At 40.2% G+C, this 16,814-nt stretch overlaps 1 protein-coding gene across 1 annotated transcript in view; it reads left to right on the top strand.

Annotated features, from left to right (window-relative positions):
- Positions 1-16,814, top strand: part of LOC122799918 (PDZ and LIM domain protein 7-like) — a 1,210,551-nt gene that overhangs the window by 1,116,344 nt on the left and 77,393 nt on the right. Inside the window, exon 7 of the mRNA XM_044069320.1 lies at positions 5,821-6,058. Within this exon, the coding sequence (XP_043925255.1) occupies positions 5,821-6,058 (238 nt within the window). The remainder of the gene's footprint in view (positions 1-5,820; positions 6,059-16,814) is intronic.

Raw genomic sequence — 16,814 nt, forward strand, 5'->3', positions numbered from 1 at the left:
ACTAAAACACAAAATACTGCCTTTGGAACACCAGTTAGCAAAAATAAGTGGTCCGTAGGTGTAATCCCAAATTCTTTAATAAATCACAGCAAGTAAAACACAACAGTTTAGTGCTTTTGTTCAAACACCTGGAACTTCATCAGAACTAAAAACATAAAACGTCTAGTGCAGTATGTATACTCAAGTTAAATGATCATTTAAAATCCACCAATAAAAAAAGTCTTGTCAGTAAAACAATCAAAACTTATTTAAAGAAACAGCACTATTAAAACCAACATGTTAAATATAAACATGAAATATGAAAATGTAACTACGTAAATAACTTGAAAAGTAAACATTTTTGTAAAACCAATCTCCTGAAAACACTTGAATAATATGTTAAGATAATGTATATGAATGCACATACTATAATTTTGCCGCTATCAATCTTAAAAGTGAAATAGCAGAAATGACTTCATTTAAGCTTGGATATCTCTTGGCTTGTAAAGTCAATTGCCAAAACAACTCTCTGTACTCCTACAGGTTCTCCTAGTTTCCTCATCTTGGATATTTTGCACAGGTTCTAAAACAAAAAAACTTTAAATTAACATTATCATAAATTTTTGCATGCTTAGCCAAAGCATTAGTCTTTACATTATGTGTTATATCATAAACATGTTCATATATACACTTTTTTAGTACCCTCTTAGTTTTTCCTATATACAAGTTACCACACCTACAAGTGCAAATGTACACTAAACCAACAGAATTACAGTTAAAATTATGACTGCGTCCTGAACTTTTTATCAAGGTTTTCCAAGTAAATTAATTCAGTGTTACTGATATAAATGTACGGTTTACAGCAGCCACATTTAAACATAGCAGTTTTATTTTGATTGCTGAGCAGAGAACTAAATGCACTACATTTATACATATGCTGTAAACAATGCACTCAGCCAACAGATTGTTATCCAGGCTTAAATGGAATCATTTTTATTGTTCCAGTTTTAAGATTGAGAGCAGCAAAGTTATTGTATGTAGATTCTTGTACATTATCTAAACATATTAGTGTTTTTAGGGCACTGGCTTTACAAAAATGTTTATTTTTCAAAGTTATTTACACACAGTTGTATATTTCGTGGTTATATTTAACGTTGGTTTTAATAGTGCTGTTTCATTAAATTATTTTTGATTATTTTATTGAAAAAGCTTTTTATTGGTGGATTTTAAATGACCATTTAACTTGAATATATATAATGCACTAGAAGTTTTATGTCTTTAGTTCTGATGAAGTTCAAGGTGTTTGAATGAAAGCGCTAAACTGTTGTGTTTTACTTGCTGTGATTTATTAAAGATTTGGGATTACACCTACAGACTACTTAATGTTTCTAACTGATGTTCCAAAGGCAGTGGTTTGAGCTTCCCAGATGATAGCTGCTGTGTAAGTAAAGTGAGTTTGTGTGTGTCTATAGGTTTATAGGTAGGTACTAGGCTATCTGCCCGAGGGCATTTATAAGCCTAGCCAGAGTGTGTCAGCTTTCGCCATCCCATTGATTAATTAACTGATCCTCTGTCAAGCAGAGCCAATGAAGTGATCCCAGGGGTGTATTTTCTGTTACCCATCCACTCATCAAGGTTTCTCTTGAAGGGTGTTAGTGAGGGCCTCTGCCAGATATAATATGGAATTTTGTTCCAAAGCATGGGGAGTCTCTGTGACAGGAATCTATCCCTCCAGCATGTTTTATTTATTGTTGTGGCGAGGTTTAGCTCACTAGAGCGAGTGGCTCGCAGTGACTTGGATTTCTTTAGGTGGAGCATGTCCATCAAATCTGAGTTGGACATAACTTTGTAAGTCAGGCAGAGATCACCTCTCAGTAAGCGATATGCCACTGAGTACAGCCAGAGTGTTTTCAGTTGGGCTGCATAGGACATATGTTTGAGACCAGTAATCCTCTTGGTGAGGTACTTTTGTGGTCTTTCCAGCTGTTGGAAATGTCTTATGAGGTACACCCAAATGGGGCATTGTACTTGTGATGGGTCTAATGAGTGACGAGTAGAGGGGCACTGTAACCTCTTTATTTCTAGATGCGAACCCTTTAGTAATTAGATGGGCCACATAGAAGGATTTCCTAACTACTTTGGCAATATGATTGTCAAAGGAGAGATTACTATCTACCTGGGTCCCCAGATCTCTTATTACCTCTTCTGTGTTAAGAGGGCTGCCACCTATGTGGTAATTCGTGGGTGTTTTGTTTTTCCCAAATGGGATGACTATGCATTTTTTGGCATTTAACTTGAGGCCATGACTTTGACAGCAGGTGTCCATCTCAGTAAGGCCCTTCTGGAGGATGTCCGTGTCAGCCGGAGAGTCAGTTATGGCTCCCAGTTTGCAGTCATCGGCGAACTTGGTTAGCCATAGTCCTCCTGTGTTTGTCTGTACTTCTGAGAAGTATATGCCGAACAGTAGGGGTCCCAGGATCGAGCCTTGTGGGACACCACTTGTGACTGGTTTAGAGTCGGACCTGGAGCCTGATATTCTTACCATGTGAGTTCTGTCTGTAAGCCAGTTTGGAACCCATCTCATGCCGTAGGGGTTTATGTTCTGGCTGGTGAGTTTTTCTGTAATACCAGAGTGGGGAATGGTGTCGAAAGTCTTGGAGAGGTCAAGGTAGGCTGTGTGTACCACCTTTCCCTTGTCTATGGCCCTGGTGCCTGTCTTGAAGAAGTCAACCAGGTTTAGTAGGCATGATCTGCCCTTACAAAGCCAAACTGGGTTCGGTCAAGTATTTGGAGGTTCCCAATGTCTTTGAGTTCCATGATGATGCGCTCCATAGCCTTGCAGACCAGGCTAGTCAGGCTTATGGGGCGATAGTTACCAGGGTCAGTTGTGGCCCCTCCTTTGTGGAGAGGAATAACCATTGCTGTTTGCCATTCTGTGGGCATGTAGCCTGTAGATAGGCTAAGGTTGAACAATGTGTTTAGGTGGGGGGTTAGTTTGTTCTGTAGTTCATGCAAGACACAGCCTGGGACACCATCTGGTCCCATTGATGCTGTGTTTTTAGCTTTTGAAAGGGCTGTTTTCACCTGTGCATCTGTGATTTTGGGACACTACAATTTTCCGGTATTGTTGTGGGCACTTTTGGAGGTGAGAGGGGGGTGAAGTTTGCACTGAATCTATCTGCCAGGATGTTTGCAATATCAGTAGGTTCAGTATATTTTGTGCTATTTTGCACTAGTTCACTGCATATCTGCGAGTTGCACTTAGATTCTTAACATAGCTAAAGAAGGAATTGTGGTTATCTTTTGAATCCTTGGCTATTTTTCTTTTGAAGTTAGCCTTGGATGATTTCATGAGGGACCACATTTTCTTACTGATACTGATCAGGGATGTCTTTCCTTCTTGGGATTTGCTTTTATTCTGAACTAGTTTCCTCCTTCAGTTGTATAGCCTGTTTATTGCAGGGGTCCACCAAACTGGTTTTCTTCTCTTAGAGGAGTGAGTCTTGGTTTTGCTAGGGATGGCACGATCCATGCATCCTTGTAGGTGCTCATAGAGTGCATTTGTAAAGGTTTCTGCATCTTGGGTAGCATTATCCTTTAGCGTGGGGGCTGTGAAACTTACCACCTCTGTCTTAAGTAAGGTGAGGTTTGCTTTAGAAAAGTTTTTTACTGTGGTTTCCTTAGTTGTGGGTGGTGGTGGGGTGTGGACATCCAGAGTGATTAGTTTATGGTCTGATCTAACCAGAGACAGGTTGACCTCCGGTGTGGAATACCTGTCGCCCATGTTGGTGATGACCTGGTCCAATATGTTTTCACCTGTGGTAGGGGCTTTTACCAGCTGATCCAGGGCATTTGAGTTGATGAATTCCAGGAAGCGTTGGGCCTAGTGTTTGTGAACGTACATGCATATGATTGGTCAGTGTGGTTAATAGGTACCATGTATTTACTCAGTCAATTCAATTTAAATCCTATATTGTTTCATTATGTCAGAGGAACCAAATCTGTACTTCTAAAAGTGCACTTTCTTGATTCCAAAATGGCAGTTGCTTATGATAACCCATTTACTGTGTACTTCTTTTTTCAGTCCACTCCTAATTTTACCACATTCAAAATAAGGTTGGTTGTATTGTCTACAACTGAAAGTTATGCTTTGACTGAGTTTGGGTCATCTTGCTAAAAGACCAACATCTGATTCCCAAAAGCTGTGTCTGATGTCTCATTGCTTAGCAATTAATTTAATTCCTCAGTGCATTGACTTTTTTATATTCTTTTCCCTCACTGTCGATCATCAGCCCCTGCTACAGCCAAATGGCTGATTCATTCCCTGTTACTGAGATGAGGGTCAGCCAGGAGGGGCCACCATTCAGACAGCCATCAAGGGTGGCTTGAGCATAAGGGAGGGGTGTGCAGTGGGATGGCAGAGGAAGATGTCCCCTCACTTCAGCAAAGGGCTTTCCCTCCAGGCATCCCTGCCCACCCATCCCAAAGGCACAATTACTGAGCTTACTAATCTTCACCAGGAAGTTAGCAGTGACCAGTGTGCCCTTGAGTGTGTGTGCAACCCCCACCGCCCCTGCTGGGAGAGGCAAGCAGGTGATGCCACTTCACTCAGCCCACACCCTGCCTGGCTCCTTCATTGCTATGCTGCTGGTCGAACTCCACTCACCTGGGAAGTATTTGGCATGTAACCCCTTAATGCTCTTATAAATCCACAGAGCTTCCACTGTGTAATATGCCTTGCACAGTTATGGAACAAAATAAATGTAGCATCTCATTTATTTACTAGTTCATGTGAGAGTTTATTGTAATTAGTATAATTAATTGCAGTAAGTGTTGTCATTTTCAGTAGTGCTCAAGTTTAAAATAACCTAATATGCACAGAATATCTCATCAAGTATAGTCTTTTGCAGTGTCTATGTAGTTGCATTCATGTTTCTGTTTGCAGGATAAATGTCTCTGCTAAACCAATGTTAGGTTCTATGACTGACATCTTGTGACTTCTTTAATAGCCTTGTTACTCATCTGCTGAATCTTTTTTTATTTTTTGATTTTATTCATTTGTTGACTGGGCGCATGTATCACTTTTCAGGATGACCAGAGAGCACTGTCTGGTTAACTGATTTACTCGGAGCCATACAACTGGCAAATGAGGTGGAAGGAGTCAAACACTACTCTGGGCTTCAGTAGGAAGAGCAGACATATTGTTTGAAAGTGCTTCCCTTGATGCAGATGAAATAGTTTCCTTTTTTCACTGCCTTTTCTATCTTAATATTATGACCATCACCTATAGCACCAAGTTCAGAGCCATCCGACCAGTTATCTTGCAAATATTAAATGCCATGTCAAATTACCACCTTCCTTTTATTCAGTAGTTGCATACTATGTATATTCTTTTGTTAACTGTGCCATTACACATGGATAATTTCTTTTGAGATGACTTGTGAAAATGTCAAGGAGGCTACACGGATCAGATGATAGCATATGTGGCGAGTGTGCATTCACAGATAGCTACTCTTAACACTTGTAAGCTTCTAGTTCATGATTAGACATGTCTGTGCATGACTTGTGTTGATGTGAGTATGCAAGTACAAGAATATTTCAAAATGTTTTAGAAGTGATGGATGCCTAGTGAATCAGTAGCTCTGTTCTGTCCATCACTGAAAGTGCATCAGCGACTACAGTTAGTGATGGTCTGATGTAACCGTGTATTCTTTAAACATTACAGACAGAAGTGCCTGTTGTTGTACCATTACAGATCAGTTGTGTTTTTTTCTCTAATGTGAGGACATTTCTGTGGTCTGTGATTGTGAGTGCATGTTACAATATTCATTTTGTTCTCAGGCTCCAAGGTGTCAAGAAGTCAGAGCATGGGCCCATCATCTCGTCCACCATGGGCCACAGACTCAGAATTTGCTGAACGTTATGCCCCTAACAAAACTACCACAGTAATGACTAAGCACAGTCAACCAGCACAGCTCACACCAATGGAAAACCGAAGCTCCATCATGCAGGCAGCTCAGCAGATACCAGACCTTGGCAACAGGACCCCTGTGTGTAACCAGTGCAATAAAATCATCAGGTAGGAGGGTCTAATACTCAATGAATATAGCAACATGGACTTTTTTTTACACATTTTCTTATTCCTTATGTTAGTCTGACATAAAACAAATCAGACCAAATTTAAATCATGAACTGAAACTTTAGGGAGAGAGAGAAATCATTTAAGTAGAAATTCTGTAGCTTGTACCTTGTATAATGCTTTCTGGAATTGTGTTGTGTAATTTAAGGATTCTACTATTCATATATTTTTAAATAAGAAACACCTTTATTGAATTATCATTTATGACATCATACATTTATATAAATTAAAACAAACCATATTGACATATTTTCAGTTGCAAACATTATACATCTCATATAATCTTCTATACCGTCATTGTCAGTCAAACATCACCTAGCTCATTCAGTTTCTGCCTTCCCTTAAACCACATTCCTCCTCCAAAATATTATTCTGCATGTTTTGTTCCAATGTTTTTTCTATGAAATTTGTTTTTACCCTTTTCTAAAGACCTTAGTTCCAGTTCTTTCATCTCTGTTACTTATGTTCACTACATCCAGTATGATTGGTTTAGACTTTGATTTCCGTTTTCTGGTAATTGCTTTTTAGGCAGCCATCAGAATTAAATCCAGCAAGGCCTTACAATGTCTAAGCAATTCCAATTCTGTATCACAGCTCAAAAAATAATTTCCTTGGTTACACCAATTTGATCACCCAGTATTTCTGATAGAGTAGTCTGCAAGGAATTTTTAAAGTGTGTCAACTTATTACACTCCCAAAAAATATGTTCCCAGTTATCTCTTTCTTCCCCGTAACACCTCCAGCATTTGCAATCTACCTAAGAAAAAAATCTTTGGAGTCTGCTTGGGGTATAAAAATATCTATGCAAACACTTCCAAGCAAAAATCCTAACACTTCTAGACTTTTTTGCATGTTTGGGAGCCATACATATATCTTCCCATTGTTTCTTTGTGGAATGCTTATCCAGTCTCTCGTCCGAATCCTTTCTAGCCTCCTCTGATTGATTCCTGTAGTTATCATGCAATATTTTATATGCACTATTAAATTTCCATTTTTTAACAACAGTTTCTGTTCTAGATTCTACTAAAAACTCTACCAGTGCTGGGCTTTCACTTGGGATCCCCCTATTCCTTTCTCTTTGCCTATAGTCTGCCTTCCCTATCAAGGATTGATATTAATATCTAGCCTACAGACTGAATGTATTCTTGGCCTCTTCCCATTCTATTACCTTTCCTTCTCTAATTATTTGCTCCCAATGCCTTGGTTCCTTTGCCCATTTTCACCAATAAATTCTAGCCATTTCTTGCCTATTCTCTGTACCCCTAATTGTAGTCATTCCTATCGGCAGGATCTCCTTTTTCCATCGCCGTGTTGGCTTAGTTCTTAGAATTCTATTTCTGCTGCTTCATGAATATAATATTCTGTATGTTTATTGCTCTTCTCCTTAAGGATCAGCATGCAAAATCACAGTCTATCCCTATTTCTTCAGCCTCCTCCTTCATTTCATCATCATACCTTTCCATTTTGAATTGTAGCTTTCTACTTGTGCTGTGTATAGCAGCCTTAGCTATGTAGCTCTGAAATACCCCTTCAAATCAGGTAATCCCAAACCACCATGTTCTATTGGAAGGATCAACTTATCCCACTTAACTGTTTGCCTTCTTCCACTCCCAGATAAAATCCTTCAACTCTTTACTAATTGCTAACCACAATGTCTCCTTTGGTTGGTAAAAATATACCCGAACTGTGTATAAAACTAAGGGGACTAAAACAGTTTCACTGCTTGCATCTTTTTATTCATATCCATAAAACAGAGTTTCCAATTTCTCAGTTTTTGTATTATCTTTTGTTTAGTCTCTTCCCATATATCCTTAGATGCCGTAACAGAATCCTTTTTAACCCATATTCCTAAGTACTTCATTTTATCATGTCGCCTATGGACTTTCATGAACCAGTTTGTTTGTGGGTGTATAGTTTACTACAGCTGTAAGCTGTAAGGAGACATTGTGGTTAGCAATTAGTAAAGAGTTGAAGGATTTTATCAGACTGCTCTGTTCTTGTTTTATCTTCATTAATTTCATATCCCAAAAAGGCTTGAAACTGTCTCGGAATGCTCCTCAACAAATGGATGTTCTTTTCTGGTTTTATCAGATACAAAATAATATCATATGCAAATAAAGTCAATTTTTCTTAATTACCATACCAGATTCTACTATTCATATTGTACTGTTTTAGTTGTGTGCATTTGTTCTCACCTCTAACTTGGTTTGAGTTCATGAAGAGCTGTACAGGAGTACATTTACCTGTTTATCAAATAAGTAGTAAATGTTATGTGACAAGGGACATTTTCAGTCCCTGCATGTTGTGAGGTGTAATACATTCTGTTCAGATGCCTTGTTAGGGTACTGTATCTGCCAAAAAATGTTAGCAAATGTTACCTCCTTCACAAGGAAATCCAATGTTTTAAAAAATGATAGGAGATGTGTTGTAATTCATAGAGTCAGAGTTAGTGAAGTGTCTGAAGCCTATGCCTCTAGTGTTGACTACTCTTGTCCCTGAGAAATGACAACTTTATTTTATTGTCAGAATGTTGCAATAAACTTTTTGTGGTTGACAGTACCCATGGCCCAGAACATGGACCGAAGCTCCAAAGGCGGCGCTGTTTCCATAGTCATAAAGGATATGCACACCTCCAAACTAGTAGCCCAGCATAACGCATCTGAGATACTCCAGGTACAGCTATCATTGGGTAAGACGGCGATTCAGGTCGTAGCCTGCTATAGGTCCCCAACCATGTCCCAAAACTCTTCACTTCATGTTTCTAAGCACCCTGGAAACTATTAGGGTCCAACCCAACACTCTCATACTAGGTGACTTCAACTACCCCTCCATCAATTGGGAAAACTACTCGTGCACCAATACACGGGCCCAACGCTTCCTGGAATTCATCAGTTACAATGCCTTTGACCAGCTCATTCTTACCCCCACTAGAGAAAGCAACATCCTTGACCTGGTTATTACTAACATGGAAAACCGTTGCTCTGCACTACTAGTCAATTCCACCCTGGTTAGATCTGACCACAAACTAATCGCCATGGAAATCCACATATCACCCACACCCCCTGCAAAGGTAACCACAATGAAAAACTTCTCCAAAGCTGACTTTGGGCTCCTAAAAACAGATGTGGCTAACTTCACAGCACCCATGTCAATGGAATATAGATGCATGACTGCCAAATCATAAACCAATGCACTGTACGAACACATACATAAATACATGGAACCAGCCATACCAACAGAACCAAGACGCTCTCCTCCAAAAAAAGGAAGCCAATCTGGTGGTCCCCTGCCATTAATAAACTCTACAACAGAAGGAAGAAACTGTTGCAGAAAAAGGTGAACCCCCAACCCCCCAAGACTGGAAAAACCCAGAACATACATTGAAATCTATCCCATATGGGGAAATGTTAAGAGTCAAAAGGCTATGTACCAATGTTAGGGAAGCAGAAGTAGAGTGTGACAAGGTTTGCAATAAATTCATGGAGAGAGGTTATGACCCAAATCAATTGAAACTAAGTTATAATAAAGTATTTGGAAAAAGTAGCAAAAAACAAGATTATGGGAACAAGGACAAAAATAGCCAGCATGTAGTTACAAATTACAAGGGAGAATGTTCAAAAATGTTTTTTGCCACAAAATATACTATTTTTTCTAAAGTATTTAATGAAATGATAAAAAATAGTTGGAACAAGACAAGAAGGGAGGTACCTTCTTTGGTGAATGTTGAGCTTACTATTTCTTTCCAGAGAGGGAGAAGTTTGAAGGATTTTTTAGTAAGTGGCAGGTTTGAGAGACCAACACAGAAGCTAGCATGTGCAATAACAAGGAAGGGAACTTTCCCCTGTGGGAAGTGTGCAATATGCCCTTACATAATCAGAGAAGCTGAAGATATTAAGGGGAAAAGTTTTAATACTATAGGAACATTTAACTGCACTAGCAGGGGGATTATATATCTTATAAAATGCTTTTGTGGCAAAGGCTATATTGGGGAAACTAAAAGAAGTCTGGCTGAGAGAATAAAAGAACATGTTAGGGATGTTAAAAATAGGAAGATGAGCAGTCCAGTGGCAGAGCATTTTCATTCAGAACATGGGGGTATAATAGACAATATGAAAGTCACAATTTTGGAACAAGTATACAACAGACATGGAGATGAAAATGTATTGAAAAAGATTTTAAGAAGAAAGGAAGCAATTTCAATAATGAAATATGAAACTTTGCAGCCTTTAGGAATGAATAAAGAGTTCAATTGGCAGAATTTCATGGGTTAATTGTTAGCTTAACAATTAGGAACTGATTGTATTATGTAATGAATTGTTAATTGATATGGCAGCTGTATAAAAGGACTGTGTGAGTGAGCTTCACTTTTTTACTCTGTAAAGGCTTGCAGCAGAGGCGCTAGGAGAGGAGAGACAACTAAAAGGTTTTTATTAAATTCTTATTTTGGAAAGTAGAGCTGTTTTCACTGGTCTTTTGTGTGGTTTCAGAAGGAAGAAACTGTTGCAGAAAAAGGTGAACCCCCAACCCCCCAAGACTGGAAAAACTCCCTTATTAGCCTCAACAAAAAGTTGCGATCCCTCATCAAAACCTCTAAAGCCAGCTATGAAGGCAGAATTGCAGCAGACACTAAAAACAACCACAAAGCCTTCTATAGTTATATCAAGAATCTCCGTGGTAATACCCAGGTTTGCTCTGAGTTACTATACAATGGTACCTCCTATACTGAGCTGACAGATATTAACAACATACTGGCCGACAGATACAGTGCCAACTTTACCCCCCTAACCCCCCTAAAGCACCAATCACAATACAGGAGGAATGCCAGGCACCCAGCATTACTGCAGCACAGGTTAAAGCTGCATTGTCCAAAGCTAAGAATACAGCTTCCACGGGACCTGACAATATTCCTGGATGTGTTCTACATGAACTACAAAGTGAACTGGCACCACATCTGTGTGCCCTGTTCAATCACAGCCTCACCTCAGGCTTTATCCCTACTGAATGGAGCACTGCTACAGTCATCTCTCTCCATAAAGGGAAAGCGACTACAGACCCAGATAATTATTGCCTCATTAGCCTGAAGAGTCTGATATGTTAGGCTATGGTGCACATCATCATGGACCTAATTAACTGATAGGGAATCTCCAAACTCTAGATCCCACTCAATTTGGTTTTCTCAAAGGTAGATCATGCCTGCTCAACCTGGTTGACTTTTTTGAGTCAGTCACCAGAGCTGTGGATGAGGGCAAGGCAGTTCATACAGTCTACCTCGATTTGGCCAAGGCCTTTGATACCATTCCCTACTCAGTAATTATTGATAAACTCACCAAACTAGGCATCAACCCCTATATCACTAGGTGGGTTGCAAATTGGCTCACAGATAGAACCCACAGTGTGAAAGTAGCAGACTCCAAGTCCGACAGCCGACCACTCTCGGATGGAGTCCCACAGGGATCGGTCCTGGGTCCTCTCCTGTTTGGCATCTACTTCTCAGAAGTCCAGGCCAACATGGAGGAAATCTGGCTGACCAAGTTTGCAGACAACTGCAAGCTGGGAGCCATTATTAACTTCCCAAGTGATGTAGACAAACCAATGACTGGTGTCGAAACCATGGCCTTAAGCTTAATGCCAAAAAATATGTCGTCATCCCCTTTGGGAAAAACTCAGTTCCCAATAATTACCACATTAATGGGAGTCCACTGAAGGCATTATAAGAGATCTGGGAACACAGGTTGACAGCAACCTCTCCTTCGACCACCACATTGCCACTGTGGTCAGAAAGTCCTTCTTTGTGGCACATCTCATTACCAAGGGTTTTGCATTCAGGAAGAAAGTGGTCATCATCTCTCTTTACTCTTCCCTCATTAGGCCAATCATTGAGTATAATGCCCTATTTGGCATATACCTCACTAGACACATGCAACAGCTGGAAAGGCCACAAAAGTACCTCACAAAGAGGATTCTAGGCCTTAAACACATGTCCTACATGGACAGACTCAAAAAAAACCTCCAGCTATTCTCTGTCTTATATAGTCTACTAAGAGGAGATCTCTGCTTGACTTACAAAGCCATGACTGACCCAGCTCTGTTAGAAATGCTACATCTAAAGAAATCCCAATCCTGGACAGGCTCATAACCCAGAGACTGCTTGTGCTCTGGAGTAGACTTCCCATACATGTCAAGCAGAGGACCTCACTGGCCTCCTTCAACAGAAATCTTTGATGAGTGGAAGGGAAATAGAAAGTTCACCCCAGGGATCATTCCAGTGGCTCTGCTTGATGAAGGCACTGGGAACTAATGTCGGGTGGCATGATGCCAGGGCACTTCTATGGGCTAGGCTTGTAAAGGCTCCAGGACTATTAGCCTAGTACACTCCTATGAACCTATGTAGAACAGTGCTATCTCTCCTAGAATTTGAGGTGACCAGCTGTGGAGCATGCATTGTTTTTAATGTCCACATGTCTTAAAGATTAAGTGAATGCAAATAAAGCAGGCATCCAGGAGAATGTTTCCGGTTTATACTTGGAAAACTTGTGCTGTATCAGTGCAGGACCTCACAGGAACATCAGCAGAAAATACCATTACCAGTGCCATGGATCAAGTATGGTGGTTTAAGGATGGGGACATCAAATAAGAGTCAGCTCTACTTCTGTCACTTTGTCATTCTGCTGCTGAAACTATTTTAAATAATTTTATTGTATTTGATGTTATTTTTACAGTAAAGTCAGACTTTATGAAGTATGAGTACGAGGTATAATGCAACCTTAATTCTTTTGTGTATCCTGAGAGTGGAGTGATTTTATGCATATGGGGGATGTATGCAGACTGTTTCATCCTCTGCCAAAGCAAGAAGGACCTTTGACTTTTTCTCACTAGGTTCTGCTGTCTGGCGATGGAAGTGATGAAGTGTGACATCCACTGCATTTCCAAAACCTGGAAGAGAAAAATTATCATGTCTGGTTTGTCACTCTGGCAGGTTGGATCAGCACTTGCTGAAGCCCCAAATATTAGCAGTATCCCTGATGTTACTATAACAGACAGCAAAATAAATAAATAGCCTCCATAGCAAGATAAATCAAACAGATAACCTTTAGTGTGTTCTGCAGATGTTCCTCCATGCTTTCACCTTGCAATCTCTGACCCTGTGTTAGTGACTTTTTACTGCTTTACTGTCTGGTTTAATTTACTCAGGTATGGGACATTGACACACCATTACTGAATTCTTGTCTGTTCTTTGTATCTCTGTGCTTTTTTCCTCCAGGGTGATCATTGTGATAGTTTTTGTCCATATCTCCTGCCTTCCTCATCCTTCAGTTCTTCTGCCTTTGAATCTGGTGTTATTAGCCCTTGAGTTTGTTATACAAATGGGAGCTTCACATAAAGTGAGTGATAAGATGATAAATTTCCTGGACATGAGTAGTTGAAGTAGTGCTCTATTATAGTGTGTTACTCTTAGCTCTGTAGCACAGAGGGACGGAACCTTGGCTGAACCCAGGTGATACATGTTTGGTTACCAGCCATGACAATGGAGAAACCAGTCTGGAAGGGGGAGGAATGAAAGGTCATGGCCTGCTTACCTCTTCCAGAGGGGTATGCGTACACTCTGAGCAGATTGGACAGTACGGTTTCTGTGGTGGAGACTAGAGAAACAATTGCTAGTGCCGATGAGCCAGAAGGGGCTTGGCTGCTTAGAAGGAACATCCATTGTGGATGTGAGTGGTGTCCTCCTTACACAACCCATTGCATGTGAGTGGTGTCCTCCTTACACAGCCCATTCCATATCTCCCCCCCCAATGTCTTGCCAGGTGTATGTAAATGGGCTGATTTCTCAGGGAAGGGGGCTGTTAGGCAACTGAGACAGAGAGTGGTAAAAAACATTGTAATTTATATGTTTGACTTTGGGGCACTGTATACCCATGATTTGTGTCAGACTGCTCTGTTCTGTTTTGGGGAGTTTCTCCTTTCTACCCTGTAGCACAAGTCTGGAGTTAGTATTTGTAGTTTGAGGGGTGTTGGGGGGGGGGTTGCCTTCTGCAAAAATGGTTACCTCTGTCTTTGTTCATAGGTTTTGAGAGTACTGAATTCTCAGTCAGCTGTGATAGAGCAGTTTTTTGTTTTTTTGAGTGGTCATGAGTCAGTCATTCATGTGGAAAGCATTACTGAGAAACCACTTGTTTATTTAGTATGCAGGGTCTTGCTGTTGTTTTGACTGACCCTTGTAAATTGTCCACCTACCATTGCTTTGCTGTCACACATCATTGTAACATATTACATGGGCATTGATTACCGGGTGGGTTGCATTATTTAGACCCAGTGCCTCCCATAGCCATAAGCTCGTGATGATATAAAAGGCTGTGCCAGTCTTCCTTCACCTTCTATATGCTCTTGGTGCATGTGTGTCAGATTTTAGCAGCTTACACTGGTTTATTCCTTTGTTTACCTCACATCCATATTTCAGATTACTTTCAGAATCTCTACATAATGAAATTATCTTTGCTAAGATTTGTATCCATTTTAACCTGCAATCGTCTACACTCTTCACATTTCTGAGTTGCCACATTGATTGCCTTGGGTTCTGAATTTGCTTTGTCCAAGGATGATTGTGATTGTGTCCATCTTGTCAGGCATGAGGATACAGGTGTGACTTGTACTTCTGCCAATGCATGAGTGGGCTTTTCTCCTTTGCATTTATATTCTGCACTGTAATTATAAGTAACATACTTCTGCCATCAGTGTAACCCCTGTTAAGTAACACACTTCTGCCCTTGGTGAAACCCCTGTTAAGTGACACACTTCTGCCCTCAGTGTAACCCCTGCTAAGTAACACACTTCTGCCACTGGTGTAAACCCTCCTAAGTAACACACTTCTGCCATTGGTGTAACCCCTGCTAAGTTCATAGGTAATTACTAGGCTAACTACTTTGTGGGCCATTTTGAGCCTAACCAAGTTCCCTTGGTGAGAATCAAACCTTGTACCTCTTATCTGTAAGACAAACACCTTAACCACTATGCCAACCCCCAACCGACACACTTCTGCCATCGGTGTAACCCCTGCTAAGTTACACACTTCTGCCCTCGGTGTGTAACCCCTGCTAAGTAACACATTTCTGCCCTTGGTGTAACCCCTGCTAAGTGACACACTTTTGCCCTCTGTGTAACCCCTGCTAAGTGACACACTTATGCCCTCAGTGTAACCCCTGCTAAGTAACATACTTCTGCCATCGGTGTAACCCCTACTAAATGACACACTTCTGCAATCGGTATAACCCCTGTCAAGTAACAAGTCTCCCGTCGGTGTAATCCCTGCTAAGTAACACACTTCTGCCATTGCTGTAACTCCTGCTAAGTGACACACCTTTGCCATCGGTGTAACCCCTGCTAAGTAACACACTTCTGCCATCGGTGTAACCTCTGCTAAGTAACACACTTCTCCCTTCAGTGTAACCTCTGGTAAGTGACACACCTCTGCCCTCGGTGTAACCCCTGCTAAGTAACACACTTCTGCCATCAGTGTAACCTCTGCTAAGTAACGCACTTATGCCCTCAGTGTAACCCCTAAGTGACACACTTCTGCCATCGGTTTAACCCCTGCTATGTGACACACTTTTGCCATTGGTGTGACTCCTGCTAAGTAACACACGTCTGCCATTGGTGTGACCCGTGCTTTTGACCTGACTTGTGTTTTACAATCTTCTTCCTGTTGGATGTAGAAAGCATATTCAGAATGCTGTTTATAATTTATATGCCATCTTACTAAATAAACCATCTTCATGTCTCATATTTATTTATTTATTTAGTTATTTACTCATTTGTTTGTTTGTTTGACATTTGTTAACCAGGAAAAGTCCAACTAGGCAGAAGCTCTTTTTCAGCAGAGACCCAAAAAGAAAAGCTCCAAACCATACAAATTAGTATGAATACAGAAATGTAGAAGTGAACACATACAATTAAATATCTTCATCAGTTAGCTAGGTAATACAATTAAACAACGGTAGTTGATAAAAGGGCAAGTTATAAGATTCTCTTGATTAAATAATGTTAGTGTTTTACAAGAAGGTTATCATTCTTTGACCAATGATTTTATTCATAGTGGTTATTCATCCTATAAAGTCACCTATGTTCTTAGAGAGATTCACAAAGAGATATCAGGCAGGGCTAAACCATATTTTAATAGTGGCTTGGCTAATGTATTGACTAGGTCCACCAATGATGGAACTCCTGATTACTCTAGAAGTGTTGAAGTAGGCCCTCAAGAAGCTTTTTAAGCTTTATCCAGTAGAAGCACTCATAAAGATCTTTGGAAAAATTAAATTAATCTTGCTGTTAGATATGTTGGTCAAGAGAGAAGGGGCAAGGCTAGGCCTCATTTTAATGTTGCGACCCGGTTGGCTGATATCCATATAGGCTTGATTAGGTCTACCAATGTCAGAATATTATTTACGTATTCCGGCGATATTTACTTGGTGTGTGGTATCATAAAGAAAAATTGGTCCATTTTAAAAACTAATCATAAAATTAGGAATCTTGTTGGAGACCATCCTAATTTCTGTTTTAAAATAGTAAGTCCTTGAAACTGCATTTATGTTATTCTTGTACTAAACCCAATGATAGAATTTCTACACAGATTGACACTTTTCCATGCCATTCTTATACTTTTTGTAGTTTTATTTCTAATAAAAACTTTTTTATACACCCT

This window comes from Protopterus annectens, chromosome 4.part0 (genome assembly GCF_019279795.1).
Source record: "Protopterus annectens isolate FY-2018-M chromosome 4.part0, PAN1.0, whole genome shotgun sequence".
Taxonomy (NCBI): Eukaryota; Metazoa; Chordata; order Ceratodontiformes; family Protopteridae; genus Protopterus; species Protopterus annectens.